Source organism: Trachymyrmex cornetzi, unplaced genomic scaffold (genome assembly GCF_001594075.2).
Source record: "Trachymyrmex cornetzi isolate Tcor2-1 unplaced genomic scaffold, Tcor1.1 scaffold25, whole genome shotgun sequence".
NCBI classification, from domain to species: domain Eukaryota; kingdom Metazoa; phylum Arthropoda; class Insecta; order Hymenoptera; family Formicidae; genus Trachymyrmex; species Trachymyrmex cornetzi.
In genome coordinates, this window is record NW_017297166.1 from 2,253,445 (window position 1) to 2,269,840 (window position 16,396).

At 30.1% G+C, this 16,396-nt stretch overlaps 1 protein-coding gene across 1 annotated transcript in view; it reads right to left on the reverse strand.

Annotated features, from left to right (window-relative positions):
• Nucleotides 1–16,396, reverse strand: part of nAChRa7 (nicotinic acetylcholine receptor alpha7 subunit) — a 217,326-nt gene that overhangs the window by 70,333 nt on the left and 130,597 nt on the right. Inside the window, exon 3 of the mRNA XM_018508149.1 lies at nt 4,347–4,391. Within this exon, the coding sequence (XP_018363651.1) occupies nt 4,347–4,391 (45 nt within the window). The remainder of the gene's footprint in view (nt 1–4,346; nt 4,392–16,396) is intronic.

The window sequence follows — 16,396 nt, forward strand, 5'->3', positions numbered from 1 at the left end:
ACTTTGTTAGGTCATCAAAATAATTACGTAGAAAACTCAAGCATGATGGGCATTAGGATATATTGTAAAAAGTCTTTACATTGTAGCAACCAGCTTGAGCATCCTATATAATTATTTTGACAAGCCAATAAAATTATTTTCAGATCTATAACTAACTAAATTTTTAGATACTTTAGCTTTTTTTCGATGTTAAAATATATTTAATCTGTAATAAAAATTATGGAAACGTGATGCATTAAGGTGATTAAAGAGTTCACCCACCAGACGTGAATGTTGCAATGTTCACTTTAAAATTTAATTCTGGAATAAATTTGGGATGAATTCCGGAACTGTAGATTAGTTTTTTTAAGAACTGAAAATGAAGATGTATGTAGCATGGAATATTAAAAAATAGCAGCAAAGTAATCGGATCTTATATGACTTAGTATATCCAATACAATCTACTCGTTGTTTGTGTAATTAAATTAAATTACAGTAATTAAATTACACGACAAATTTAACAGATAGAATTGTAAGTCATGCAGGCTGACTCAGTTGCATCTGTTTATTGAAAAGAGAATTTAAAGAAAATAGTATTTTTAATATATAAAAAAATGAACTATTAAAACTGCGCTAGTTATTTGATGCAATTTTTGTGACTGGTATTGATGAAACAATCATCAAATTTTAATTCTAAATGTTTCAATCCTTATTGTGGTCATCTTCAGTGGATATATTTCAAAAAAACGATATGGTTTACAACATGGGCTGGTACATTCTCTTCTCAATCCATTTTTTTGTATATTGAATTTATGTTTCAAGAGCCTATATACATTGTTTCTGTAATAGTATTATACATACGTCAATAAATATTTCAATATATTAATAATTCAATATAATTCAATATATTAATTTCAATATATTAATAAACTTATAATTTTATAAGTTTATTAATAAAGCAACATTAATTACTTTATTTTCCATTTCTCTTACATTTTTTTATACAAAAAAGAGGACACATATTTAGGCCATATCGGGTATATGTGTAAAACAGCAAACAATTCTGCAAACATTAAAAAAAATGAGACATTTTTATATATTTATATGTGTACTCAATATGACCTGAATGCTACTTTTTTCAAATCTTTAGTGCATTTATGTAAATATTTGAAAATGTCTTATATTTTTTTAATGCTCAGAAATGTTTCCTCTTTTGAATCTAATCAGTTTTTTTCAATTTTGATTTATCAAAAAATTAGAAAAATATCACAAAACTTAAATAGACCTGTAGGGTCTGGTTACTTTAGTCTCTCTCTCTCTTCTACCCATCAGAAAGGCTATATCGATAAAATATCCACAGATTGTTCAAGACATTTTGGAGTAAAATGGGTAAAGAAGCTGTTCTTTTTCTGACAAAATAATGCCGTCCTTAAAGGATTAATTTAACGTTGATGGTATTGTATTGAGATAAAAACGGAAGTCTTGTCGAGAAAATCCGGAATATTAATTCGCAGTGACAAAAGATTAAGGTCGTGCTGAGCGAGATTAGGGCCAATCAATAGCGTAACGATCACGACCTTCGCCATCAGCGTCGTTGTTGGAATTGTCAGATGCGCCGAAGGGGCTCCACGTGTCCGATGCGGTGCAATCCGTCAATCAAACCGAAAACGATCGTCGGTAGAATCGTCAATGTTTTGAATTTAGGTCATTGCAAAGCTCGCATGAGCTCGCACGGGATTGAACTTGCGTAAGCCGTCCTATAAGCCGGAAAAAATAAACAACGGCGAGCGCTTCCGCGCGTCGGAAGCGAGCGGATCGGAAGCCGAGCGCTCTCTCTCCCTTAAAGAAAACATTGTCGCAATCCTAATAAGGACGCACCCTCGCTCCCCGTGCTCTGGCAGTAACCTGTTGCGGCGACTCTATTAATAGTTTTGGGTGCCGATAAAAATCCGATCCGACCTCGTTACGTTACCTGGTTACCTCGACGCTTTCCTAATACACGTCTTGAAATAAGATAACCGGACCCTGTATGCCTCTGCTAAGCTTTGCGATTTTTTCTAATTTTTTTGCCGAGTCCAAAATTGGAAATTAGTGGTCACATTCAAAAGAGGAAACATTTCTCAAAAGAAGGAATGTTAATAAAAAATATAAGACATATATTCAAATATTTATATATAGGTAAAAATTTGAGAAAAACAGCAATATTTAAAATATTTACGCATAAAACATCTTTACAAAACAAACGTTTAATAATAAAAGATATTTTAATTTTGAAGATTTTAGTGTTTTTTAAATCCAAATACTTATCGTATTTGTTTATTTAAAAAGTTTAAAACTAAAACATCTTTAAGTGTTTAAAAAACGAAGACGAGAACTTCACCCAAAACAATTTAATATATTAAATATAATATCTATATAAAGACAATGCCTAGTACGTTGTCGGTACAAAACAGATTATACTGTTTAAACTTTACATACAAGAGTTGTTTTGATATATCATTACCATACAAGTATCTGACAATTAAATATCTGATAATTAAAAAATGAAATGTTAACAAAACGCATCTTTTCGCCCGCGTAATTTAATTGTTTTGCACCAATAACAACATACTCTCTCTCTCTCATTGCCCTTATATAGATATTTTATTTGAAATTATTAGTTCATTGAACCTTTAGAAACTTTGTTAATTTTTAATTTTTAAATTACGCGGGCAAAAAGGTGGGTTTTGTTAACACTTCATTTTTTAGTTATATCAGATATTTGTATAGTAATGATACATCAAAACAACTCTTGTATTTAATGTAAAGTTTGAACAATATAATCTGTTTTGCACCGACAACATGGTAGGCTCATTGCCCTTATACAGATATTCTATATTTGAAATTATTAGTTCGTTGAGCCTTTAGAGACTGTTAATTTTTAATATATAAAAATTAAACATTATTTTATGAGGTACTAATATGAACTTTTTATGATGTACTTGATATAATCTAAATATATATTTTTCCTTTTTCATAAAAAATGTTAGAAAAACGGAAAACAAAGTGATCCACACAATATTAATACTTTTATAAGATTATAAATTCGTTGACATATTGACATGTGTTTATTGATATGTAAGAATATACAAAAACTATTTTCCAGACAATGGACATATTTATTTTTACTTATCTATTTATTTACTTATTTTCAATGTTTAACAGGTGAATTAGAATTCATCTAGAGTAACAAAAGTACAAAAAAAGAACGTTACAATTGATGTGTATATGCAATATGCTTACAGCTTGGCTATATTGGTTCTGTTTTAGAAAGAATTTCGTTTGATTATAATATCAAAACGTCGTAACAAAAATATAAACTACATATATAATATTGTAAAGTTTAAATATAGAGCTATAATAACATGAACTACTGAAATTAATAACCATTTTTAGGTAGTTATATAGGAAACAATTACTTATCTACAAAATATTACATTACCACTACTACATTCTACATTTTGTTTTATTGACGATAACAGAATGAACAAATTGAGCAATCAAGTCAAACGAATAACCTGCATAAGCTACTACTGCTGTTTGTTGAATTAATCATGTATAATTACCTATAAATAGTGAATAGAGCGTTTTGAGTATACGCCCATATTGGATCCGGTTACCTTACACTATCGATTAAATAAATTATAAATGATTAACTCTCCGTCAGAAATATGAAATTTTCAATCTCGCAATGGAATAAGCAACTGGATACTGATATCTTTGCACATACACAATCTCAACATTATCCAGGTCTTTTTAAGAGGTTTTTTTCGATATCGAATTTTGTTAATATTCATAATTAAAAAAATCATCTGTTCCTTAAAAAACAATATTGTCAGTGAAGAGTTAAATTGTATAATGCTTTGATAGATATCAAGCTGCATGCGGAATTGTTCATGTAACAAAAACATTATAATTATATGTCATAACGATTTTACGACAAAATAAAAACGTTGATAAACACAGAGTGTATGGTGCAATCTCCTACGTAACAAGAGTATTTCACACGTAGTTTATAATGATATTTTTGTTTCACGCCTTTTTACACTGGTACCCGATTTACGTGATGTAACCATTCCACGAGAATATTTTTGGAACAGCCGGGTAAAACCGGGTGATGTGTAGTACGATAAATTGGATCACCTCGAACAACTACAAATCTATCAGGACTACTCGTCCAACTAACTTGAACAGAGATCTTCTAAAAAATAACTGAAGCATCTCCCACGAATTTCGTGCTGTTCGTGTAAGTGGCAGCTATCAATTGAAAAGACATCGCGGCTAGTTTTATTTTCCTCGTAAACTTCGGAAGATCTTCGAAGACTTACCAGTTTCAGCCAGAGATTCGTGATGAGCAACTGGTTCTTCTCGTCCTGTAACAATAAGTTCAATTCAATATTAGTATCATATTAAATAGCTGTTTTCATGCAAAACGTATTTTGAATTTATTCAAATATGTTTAAATAAAAAATATTCGTGTTAAGATAAATCTGAGCAATATGTTCAGATAATGTTCTCATTAAATAGATTTTAATATTTACAGAATATTATAATACATTTTTATATTAATAAAGAGATTTAAAGTCTCTATAATCCACCAAAACAACTGCAAATAAAGTAATGAATAAAAGATGAATAAAGATGAGTTTAGGACACTTCGTATATAATATATAATTGTATAAATATTTAATATTTAAAAAAACAAACTTTTAATATTGCAAGTTAATATTATAAATATGTAAGACTTTTCTATTTTAAAAGTGGACACAAGCTTGAATTTTGTTTGAAATTCGTCTGACGCAAAACGAATTAACGCCCTAGAAGCGGCCTCGTAACTCATTATGCAGTTTCATATCGCAATTAAAAATTGCTGCAGAAGAGCGCATGTGTATTTTTAACAAGGTTTGTGAAGACAAAAGACCTTCATTGCTCAGAATGTCCGCAAGTTGCATAATAATGGTATACAAAGTGCGTTATTTAATCAATTGGACGTTGTTGACAAAGTAAATTATTTGTGCATATTTTCATGACTATCACAAATTTAGTATAATAAATCTTTCTTGAAAATAAGCTTTTTTGACGGATAATATGGTGTTAAAGAAAGATGATCGAGCAACGTCAATAAATTACGAGAAATTTTTGTGCTCATAAATTTATATTACATTAAAGAAGAGAGAGAGAGAGAGAGAGAGAGAGAGGGAGGGGGGAGAGAGAGGAGAGAGGAGGGAGGGAGGGAGGGAGAGAAATTTTTAAAAGAATATTACAAACAATATTACTCGCCGTTTTCAAATATTATATAACACAATGAAATCGTTTGTTTACCAAGGTATTTAATAAAGTGCTTAGTTTATATATGTAACATTTTATTGTGTAACTTGTAAATATCATTGTTATTTTAAATTTATAAAATCAATTTCTGCTGAAATCTGATTATGAAAACGTATTCACAATATTTGAAATATTTTTCGAGAATTTTTTCACATGTGTGTCACGAGAGTTCAATGTATATAATTAATACTACAATCCAAGCTGAATTCTCGAATATTCTGTTGGCTTTTATCAGCTCTCGTATGCCAATTAAAGTCGTCAACTCTTATGAAAACGTAGATTGTTGTAACCAATTCGTTACTGAAAATTGAATGGGAAATTGATTAATACACGTCAGAATTAGTTTAAAAAATGACCAATCAGCGCAAATTCAAAAAATTAAATACATTTTTGGAAATTTAAACAAAAAGATGTTTATTAATACATGTATATAGTCATAATTACTCTTCTCGTGTTAAAATATAGAGTATCTGAAATTATAAAATCGTCTCAGTCAACAAAATTTATTTTATATCAAATATAATGAAAGTAAAAACTTATCCAAAAATTTTCTCAAAATCTAAAAAGTTTTATAAACAGAAATTAAAGAAAAATATGTATAATTATTGTTATTGCAATTAATGTATACACTAAAGATTTTTAGTTTGAAGAATCCGTGATTTATAGAATATTAAGTTATATTACGCTTTTATAAATTAATTTTAATTAACGTTAATTTATAGAAGTGTAATGTAACGTAATTATAAATGAAAGTCTCGTAGAACTGTTATTTATTATTTATTAGTTATAACTCTTGCGAGCTTTTATTTATATTTTTTTTACTTTTTTCAGCCTTTAATTAGTATTGTAAGATTATAGGAGCAATTTAAGATTATAGAATTATTATATTATATATGTAATAAATAAATAATATAAAAGGGCTACGAACCAAGCTGGATGTTTTGTGCTAATAACTTTTACATAAACAACGAATCAATACTGATAACATAAAGTACAAACAAAATTTAACAAACGTTTCGACTCCAATCGAGTCATTCTCAGATAAATTTAAATTAATAATGATAACGAAAAACGTAATAATACTCGCATGTTAAAAAATTAATTTCCTGAAGTGAGAAGATGTAATATGACCAAATTCCTGAAATTATATAAAGAAAGATATATTGTAATAAAGACAAAGTCATGAATTGGAAATAGAGGCATACGAATTTATGAAAAATAAAAAATATAAAACTTAGAGGAAATGTAGAAAACAAGAAAAGCGCAATTCTCTTTGGGAAAAGCCTTGTTTTACATCATGTCCGCATGTCAAGAGAAATATCCTGAAGACAAATATCGCACATATGCGACGAGTGAGTGCATGCAACGAGCCTCGTGACTTCTTGACGTACAAGATAGAAACTGTCCCCAATATATTGCTCAGTTCACTATATTGCTACCATTTTTACTACCGTCGCGTACGAGATTTCTGGTCTCGTTTGTTCTCTTCGTACATTATCAGCCTCGTCACGTAAGGCATCGGCTTTCGAGTTTCCCGTGCTCAAACCGCGTTCTTATCCTGATTACGAACAGCATCTTAGGAATGCTTACTTCCGTGCTGCATGGAAGCTGCATTCCTGTGTCCCATGGGACGCCCGCATCCACGAAGATGAACTTCGATATATCCTCGAAATGTACGGCAATACATAGATATATCGATCCTTATATCACGAAAGCTTAGGAAGGAGAAACGGTAAGAACAACGAAATAATATATAACGTTGTGTCACGAAAAATAACTATATAGTACAATAATGAAAGATAATTCTTAAATCAATGAGAAAATTAATCACCGAATCTTTCATAACTCTCTGAAATTCTATAAATTATATTTTTATAGTAGTATTATATGATAGAATACATTTCTGTTTTGTAATACACAGTTACCAGAAAATACAGTCTGTCTAGTAAGAGCGTGGCAAGGCTTACTCACAGTCGATTAAAGATATACTCGGGATTTTTGTTTCCGCCGATAAGTATCACCTTTATGCTGCATGTATTATAAGCAAAGTACCCGTTGCTATTGGAATTGTGTTAGAATAAACAGTTTTCAAAATGAGTGTTGCCTACACTGAAAAAAAAAATATAGTCAATTTTAATAAATATTTAGTTGAATACATGCCAACTAAATATTTATTAAATATAAAGATATATTTATTTGATACAAGAAATGTTAATTTGATTTAACAATTATTTTTTTTAATAAACAAATATTTATTTACTGTAAGTAAATATTTAGTTGGCAGTATTGAACTAAATATTTATTAAAATTGACTATATTTTTTTCTCAGTACGCGTCTCGTTTCGAAGCAGTGTGTTCTAGCGTTCTCATCCAAAAGGGCCAAAAATGTCACAATCCGCTGCGGTCAGATATATGGGAAAATCAAAGCCATTCGTTATTTAGAGACAAAAACCGTTGACAATTTATACCGGAACGTGGCCTATACCGACAAAGACGAAAAAACAGTCGTGCGATTTGAAGACTTTATCTTTTTCCTGACAACCTGAATGCTGAGAAAATGTTAAAAATATACCAAAAAGCTTTGATTCCGTCTACTCAACGCTGGTTTATCAGTAAAGATAAAGATTGATTACTCCAGGAGGATAATGATACCAAACATCGAAGCTGCACGTCCTGGAAAGAAGAAAATGACATCGAGACACTGCACTGGTCTTCACAATTACCCGATGCGAATCCCATTGAAAATGTGTGGTCTCTCATTAGGAGGAAGCTTTGTGGAAGACCGACATCAGCTTCAAAGTGAAATTCGACGAATCTGGAGGTCTTTGCCACGTGAATATGCGATTTCTTTAGTGGAAAGTATGCCAGTCTATTATAGACGCAGGTAGCGACTGGACTCTTTGTTAATGTAAATGCATTTTGGCCATAATACTACTGAATACAATCAATATAAATTCAGGGCTAATAAACCATTTTTCTTTCAGATAGGCCTGCCACGATCTTACTAGACAGACTGTAGCTTAACAATAATATATAATAATTGCCTAATATTAAATTAATTGCCTAATATATAATAATTGCCTAATATCTATTATATATGTTTATAAATGTACCCTCCATATTGAATTCTTTCGGAATTGTTACAAGATACAGACAATTTATCTTTATCGATGTAGCAATCTTATAATTATTTCCGTATTGATAGTTTCGCAATTCTTTAAATCGGTCGTATATCAACAGAGTTAACAATCGACTTTTCTTCTCCTGCGGCATATATCGGACGTTTTAGAAGTCCTGATCTATTTCATGGAGAAAAGTGAACTCTGAGTTTCTCATCGGCTTACCTTTCGTTCGTTCGCGAGATAAACTGTTTCTCGATAATTGGATCTTATCGTTTAACCTCGCCCCTTTCAAAAACCACTATCCAAAGCTCTATCTAAGGTCGAGGTTAATCCACGTGGTCATTACTTCCCCGCATTCCCTTGCATAATTTAACGTCTCGCTGAAACTTTTCATTGTCGATCATTTTCCAAGCACCTGCTCGATCCTGTAGGGTTAATGGGTTCATATAGTTGCACACGATCACAACCGCATCTCAACTTCTGACATTGTCGCTGATTTAACTAGTGTGGGATTGCGGAATTATACAGGAAAATAAAATTATTTTAATTTTGTAGCAGTAATGTAGTAATGATAATGTTTTTTAAGTATTTAAAACTGATTTCTCATCAACATATATTTGATTAAAGTATTACAACTTTTTAATTTCGAAATATGTATACTCTTAATTGAATCTCAAATTATAAAAATCTCAATTAAAAACTTTAAAATTTGTTTAAATAAAATGTAATAATTTACTATCTAGATGCAAATTTAAAAAATTTAATTGAGATTTACAATCTGAGATTCACACAATTAAGTATACATATATTTCAAAATTTTAAAGTTGTAATACTTTAATCAAATATACATAAATAGCATCTGGAAGAAAACATAAGTGCACCTAGCAATGTGTTAAAAATGATTCCATATTGCTTTATGTACAATTGTGATCAAATCTTCAATCTGGAAGAATTTTCGTTCTGCGCCAAAAGTAATGGCGCTTCGTTTTTCCCGATGACTATCGAATCTCATGGCGCGCGCTATTATCTGGACTTGTTCCAACGTACTCTGTTTTTCTGGGCGTCGAGTCCTCCACTGGAATTTTCGAGCAGTCTGGGGCAAATACTTGGTGGTTTAACAAGCTGCCGTCTACCGCGTAGCTAAACGAGAACAAGAAAGAAAGAGAAAAATGTTTCACCGCAACGTAACAATTCGCTAGGATTGTTTGAGTGCGAGAAACAGCCAAAATCTTATTTATTTGTCGTGACTTCACGACAAATTAGACATTTTTTGGAACGTAAATTACTCTGACAAAGGTCGAGTAAATACTCTTAATGAATCACTAATTATCGGTAAACACTTGATTTTATGCTGAATTTTCTCTCTCTCTCTCTCCCTCTCCCCCTCTCTCTCTCTATCTATCTATCTATCTACTTATTTATCTATTTATTTATTTATCTGTCTATTTATCTATCTATTTTTATTGTATACAATATGCCTCTATCTTTTTTGCATATAAGTTAAATGTACTAGTTAGTGAACATGAATCAATTGTTGGACGAAGTGATAAAACGTTTCAAATATTAAGTTTTTATTAATATTTATGAATGTAAATAAATTCGTTAGTAAATTTTTATAAACAACAAATTTATTTAGAGTTGTATATATCACTAAATTAATTAAATTAATTAAATTAGCTTAATATTTAAAATTGTATACCACTTTGTCCAACAAATTGGGCCATGTCCACTAACTGGTACATTTTACATATTTGTATATTTTTCAAAAATAATTTAATACCGATTTCAATTATTAGATGTTTATCAGCAATTAATTACAAATTAGACATTATTATCAGAAATTCAATATTTGTTTCAGTTAAATGAATACTAATTCGTACTTTAGATGTATAGTATTTCCATAACCACATTATTACACAATGTTGTAGATACTCCGGATGCTGATTAGGAAACTATGCCGAGGATTGTTTCATATGATATGGTTTAGCCACAATTGTACAGATTTTATGCGACCAAAGAGAACGTTCAGAACCTGCCCCGACAAATTGAACACTGCCGCAGACTATTGCGGTCACTTCAATCAATCGCCAAGCTCGATTGCATCTACAAAGGAGAGTTATCTCCTCTTGACACGTGTGCATCCAGTTATCTTGCCCGTTGATACTTGCCCTAAAACCGCTTTGACCTCGATTATTATTCTTTATGTGAGAGATTTACGTAGCCGCAATTGAATCAATAATACTACTTTGATTGCATATGATGTCCTAAAACGGAGATTAATATACTCGGAACTCTCAGAAGCTTATAAATGGAAACTGGTTTTCACTGTTTTCAAATAGCTTCGTTCAATTTCTTATGACAGAGATATAGAAAAATATATATATACATATATATTGTATATATGTATATACCTATATAAATTATATATATATGTATATAACCTTACAAGATGCATATTAATGACAAGAGATGAAAATATTCAACGTGCATTGGCTCGTATTGCAATTCCAAAGTTAAATGTTCTACAAAGTTACTAAACTTGGATTACGGAGACTGAGTAACAGAAATATATGTTACTATGAAGTTAGATTGGCTTACACGAAGATAACTGCAATTATGTGAATTTCCATCCAAGAAATTACCAGTGAAAATACTCACGAAATTTAACGCACTTAGCATAACGTAAAGTATTGTTGGAACGTAAATAGAGTTACCGCGAAATAGAACATACCTAATTTATTTCAGACTCCACGCGCGACGAACTTGAAAGCATTATTTTGCTCAATGATATTTCAATCATTTTATGATATAAAATATACTCATAATTAGCAATTTAAGAGTTATTTAATATATCAGATTTTTTATATATTAAGTTATTTTATGTATTATGTTTTTTGGTTTAATTTTTTTATTTAATAACAAATTTTATTGTAGTAATCATTTAAATTAAAATTTGTTTTAAGTAAACGATGTTTGTTTAAAGTGATAGGAAAACATAAGATTGTTGCGATTAAAACGTAACGTTTATCAGAGAAATTTTTTTTCTAATCAGTAAGATTATAATTGTACTTAACTGTTAGTGACAGTTGAAGAGAAATTTTATTTCACGGCGGATCTACAGTACAGATTTGCCGACAGATACGTCAATACTAGTCAACGACATACACATATCGAGTAATAAAATAGTCAAAGAAAATACTTTCGTTAACGTATCAAAGCCAAGTGTTATCTCGATGTAGGAATTTTCTCGCATATACGCAAAGAACATTCGACGTCGAAAAAGCGCAGGAACATTTATGGCAGAATTAATAAAATTACTATGAGCGAGTGGTTGAAAGATGGTATTGTTTCCGGGTCAGTGATTTTAAACCAAGTGTACCAGAAATATTAACGATCGTAACAGCAGTAAAATATTAAAAGGCTGCTAAGGGGACTTCCAAGCTGTTTTCGAATGCATAAACGTCGAAACGATGGAGAGAATCCTCAAAATTTATAATAAATTCGGACTCTATGCGTGGAAGCGGAGAAAAGAATCACGGAAAACAACAGACTATTTCAATGAAATTGCTTTACAAAAAGCATATGGAAGTAAACAAGTTGCAACGGACATTTGCATGGCATGGAACATGCATATTATAAAAATGCTTCGAAAATAAAAAAAATTCATTGGGATATTTATATATATGGGACTTTTCGTTTAAACAATTTTTGTTTAAAACTGTAATGTATCAATTTTCTAAAATTAAATTAATAAAAATTATAACTTTTTACAATAAACAGTGTGTATATTTATGTACATATACGTAAATATACACACTCTTTCTTTAAGTGGTCGATTAATTAATTTTGAAAATGGACATTTTTAAATTCTTTCTTTTACTGAATTTAATAGACAGCTTCGGTCAAATGCTTTTTTTTAATGGAAAATATTTAATTAAATTTATATAAATAAGATATTTACATAAATCGAAAAATGTAAATTTTCTATTTATAAAAAAATATAAATAAATCCTGTAAGTTTTTGCGTAGGTATTATATTTTTCGCGTAACAAATTAATACATAAAATTTAGCGTTAATTTAAATTTAAAAACATTAATCGATTCGACTTATCGACTGACGTAAACTTATCGTATAATATATATAAATTTATTTATACATATAAACTATTTATATAAATAATCAAAATTATAGATAAAGAAAGATTTTACGAATTTTTATAATTTTAATTAATGCCAGTGTAAAATTGCATTGGCTTTTAGTGTTTGCTGAGTGTCTAATAGTTTGCGTTTAATTGAGTGTTTGCTTTAAGCGGTTTGCAGGTAGTTACTCTGCAAAACAGGATACAATCGACTTGGTATACGAATCGGTAACGTACTCGGATCGCGTACGGTTATTAGACTTGCTTTAAAATGCAGGAACGTGCGAACAGGATCCTGAGTAATTTCCAAATCAATAGGTGTTGCGAAGCCTTCCGAATGACTTCGTAGAGAATTGGCGTGCTCGAATTCTCGTCTACCCCAGCGGGAACATGAATCGCAAATTCGTCCTCGCCACGATGGCGTATCACCCAGTTATACTGCAGCCGGATGTAGATACGGTGTAACGAAATCGTCTCCGGGGATATCATTCCGCTGGATACATCCTACAGCACCTCAAACTATTCGCAGACCATGCGCAGTCTCTTCCTGGAATACGTATTCCTCGAAAAGTTCAAATAAATCGTGCTGCATTAGCTGCCGCATTAAATTCTCTATCAAATAGATTATTTCTGGGAGTTTACGCGCAAGTCCCATGACATTTGTAACGTTGACGAAACACGGATAGATAAAATTTCAAAATTCTAGACTACATGATAGTATAATACAAGAATATCGTATTGTTGACGTCAGAATGATAGAGATGCTTTTGTTAAAATTTGACCTATCTGTGTTTCGTTGACATCACTTGTGCATAATCTCAGAATGTATAAATAACGTTTAAGTAATTTGAATCAATATCGAATCGTTTTGCAACTAGATAGGTAGTGTATAATTTAATTTAAGTAATCATCTTTATATTATCACTAATTCTTATTCAATAATTTTCTATTCTAATTTGTATTGTTATTTTAATCAATCAAAGGAATATTGCATATACTGGTGCGATTAATGCTTTTGTAAATTGCAGAATACGTGATATTATACAGATGAAAAATTTGCGGGATTATGCACGCATCCTCGAGTATGATGCATGGCGAGCGTTCTCCGAAAGCTCATCATTGGTCTAAGCGCATTGTTCGGCAGATCGAGACGCGTGGGATGAAGAGGAGGAACGGGTGATGTTATGTGTCCATGCATGTAACATGCTGAGAGCAATGCCGTAACGTGTTACAGTCATTTGGGGAATGCCATAATGTCACGTGACCAATTTGCGTCGCGGCTAGGATTCGAACGGAATCGCGAACCCTCGCGTGGCCTCCATTGCGATGAAAAGGTCACCCGTCGATTGTTGCAACAATGTAATCGAACAGATGCATCGAAGCTAAACGAACTAATCGGAAACGTCCAACAGAACCCCGATAGCTATACGTATTGCGGTGGACACCGACAGAAAGATTAGGAAACTGTAATGGAGTGTAATATAGGCTTGCTAGATACGTTCTGCATATTCCACTGTATTAATTTAAAAAATAGAAAACACTCGTTATTAAACATTATAAATTTTACAAATACATTGACAAAATTTATTTTATGATTGGTTTAAAGATTATGTAGCGGGTACTTTTTTTATAATAATATTTATCTGAACACGTAGTTTGCATAGAAGGATTGAGTGTACATATTCATCACTAATAATACAAAAAAAAACATTCCCAATAAATACAAAAGATCAAAGCAGATTAATCGAAAATTCCGATTGCGAATATGCATTTGCTGTTAATTACCGCGTGTGTCGTGTACACAAACACGCAATTAAACGTTGTAGCTCGTCGCTTGTGAAACGATGCACATTGTTTTTACTAGATAAGACACATCTCATTTATTACTTTTTGGCTTAATAGTCAGATAACTAGGCTTTGTCAATCTCAAAATAAAATACAAATTAACAGCGATATTTTACATTGATATTTCAAATCCGATTAGATTTTTCCTTATCAAAAATTATAGTGAAAATTACTAAAACTATATTTGTCGAATAATTTACAACGCACATAGATAAACGTGTAGGTGGAAAATCTGATCATCGTTTATTGAGTGTATGATAAGTTAAGTATAAATACAGATATTAAAAAAGCACGTTCCAAGCACCCTCAACGATGGAATGCTGCTATTATTATACGTGCGTTTTTTTAAAGCATCCTATATGTGGGTGGGCGAGATCCATGAAACATTCTGTTTTTTCGATAAACGATACTTCCGCATAAGAGTAACGTTTTATTGGAGAACTTGCAGGGAAAATCAAAACCGCTTTCATTATATCCGAAAGGTCATCCGTTGATTGCATCAAATAAAATAGACGGATAGGTAACCGATACGAGCGGATATGAGTGTTTCCTCTTTCAAGTAAAAAATTTTAATTTAATATCAAGTGAACATCTATATATATATATATACACACATAGGTATATATATGTATATATATAGGTATGTATATATATTGGATCACTTTCAAAAGCCTGCAAAAATTAGTGTTGCTTTTAATTTTGCATGTTATAAAAAATCAAATACATTTAGAGACTTAACGTTAACCATATTTACATAAATTTATATAAAACATATTTTTTAAAAAGTATTTTAAGAATGTATTAGACGTGTAATCTCTGCAAAGAAAATTAAAAAAAAATTTGGAAGTTTAATATTTACACTTCAAATAGATTATATATACATATGAAAGTTGTGTGAACAGATAATATTTTTGTTTAATAACACATTTTTATAATGTATTTATTTTATTTATTATTTTTACTATTAAAAATTAAAATTTTAAAAATGATAAAAAAATTTACATTTTTTTTATAAGTACTTTGAATATTAAAAATAATTTATGCAAAATTTCATTGTCTTTCACTGATTAATTACGAAGATTCATTGATTAGTTACAGAACAAATAAATCTTTTGTTTATTTACTGGATAACTGCTTCATGCATCGCAAGTTTACGTAAATAATCTTGAATACATAATATACTTATATTAAAAAAATTGATTTTTATTATTTATTTTATAATACATATATTTTTATTAAAGTATAGATTTAAAACATACTACTATTAAAATAACATATGATCCAAATAGTAAATCGTCACTAAATTTATCGTATTATTTTTAAATGTGATTTAGAATAATCCATAATTTTTTCATAATTTTTTAATTATTTCGAAAATATTCATAAAACGTCTTTCAATAATTGCTAAATTTTTATTAAGAAATTTTATTATTAAAATTATCTGTAATTAAGAATTGAAAAGCAAGGAGTTTCGTTATTTATTAATTATTAAAACAAATTAAATAAATATGTTGAATGACAAGAAATTAATTCTCTTTTCTTTTAAAATTAATTCAACGGAGTAATGAAAATCTAAATAGAAATAAATTATATTTATCTAGATGGATATACATTTAAAATGTTGAATGAAGAATTACTCTCTTAAATATCTAATAAAACTTCTAAATGAATATTTTAAGCAATTACCATTTGCACGTTTATTATAGCGAGTATTTTCAAGAATCGCAATCGACGATAAATTACGAATATTTTCTCTTTAAATTAGTTGAACATTAATATTTATTAATTTGTGTCCATTATTTAAATTGAAAGAATAATCTTCTTAAGCTTTTACTACACATGAATGATTGAAAATAAAAATGGTACAGGTCAAGTCTGATACGATCTGAGATATTTCATATTTTTCCGTCTCGAATATGAAAAACATAGCGAAGTTTATTATGA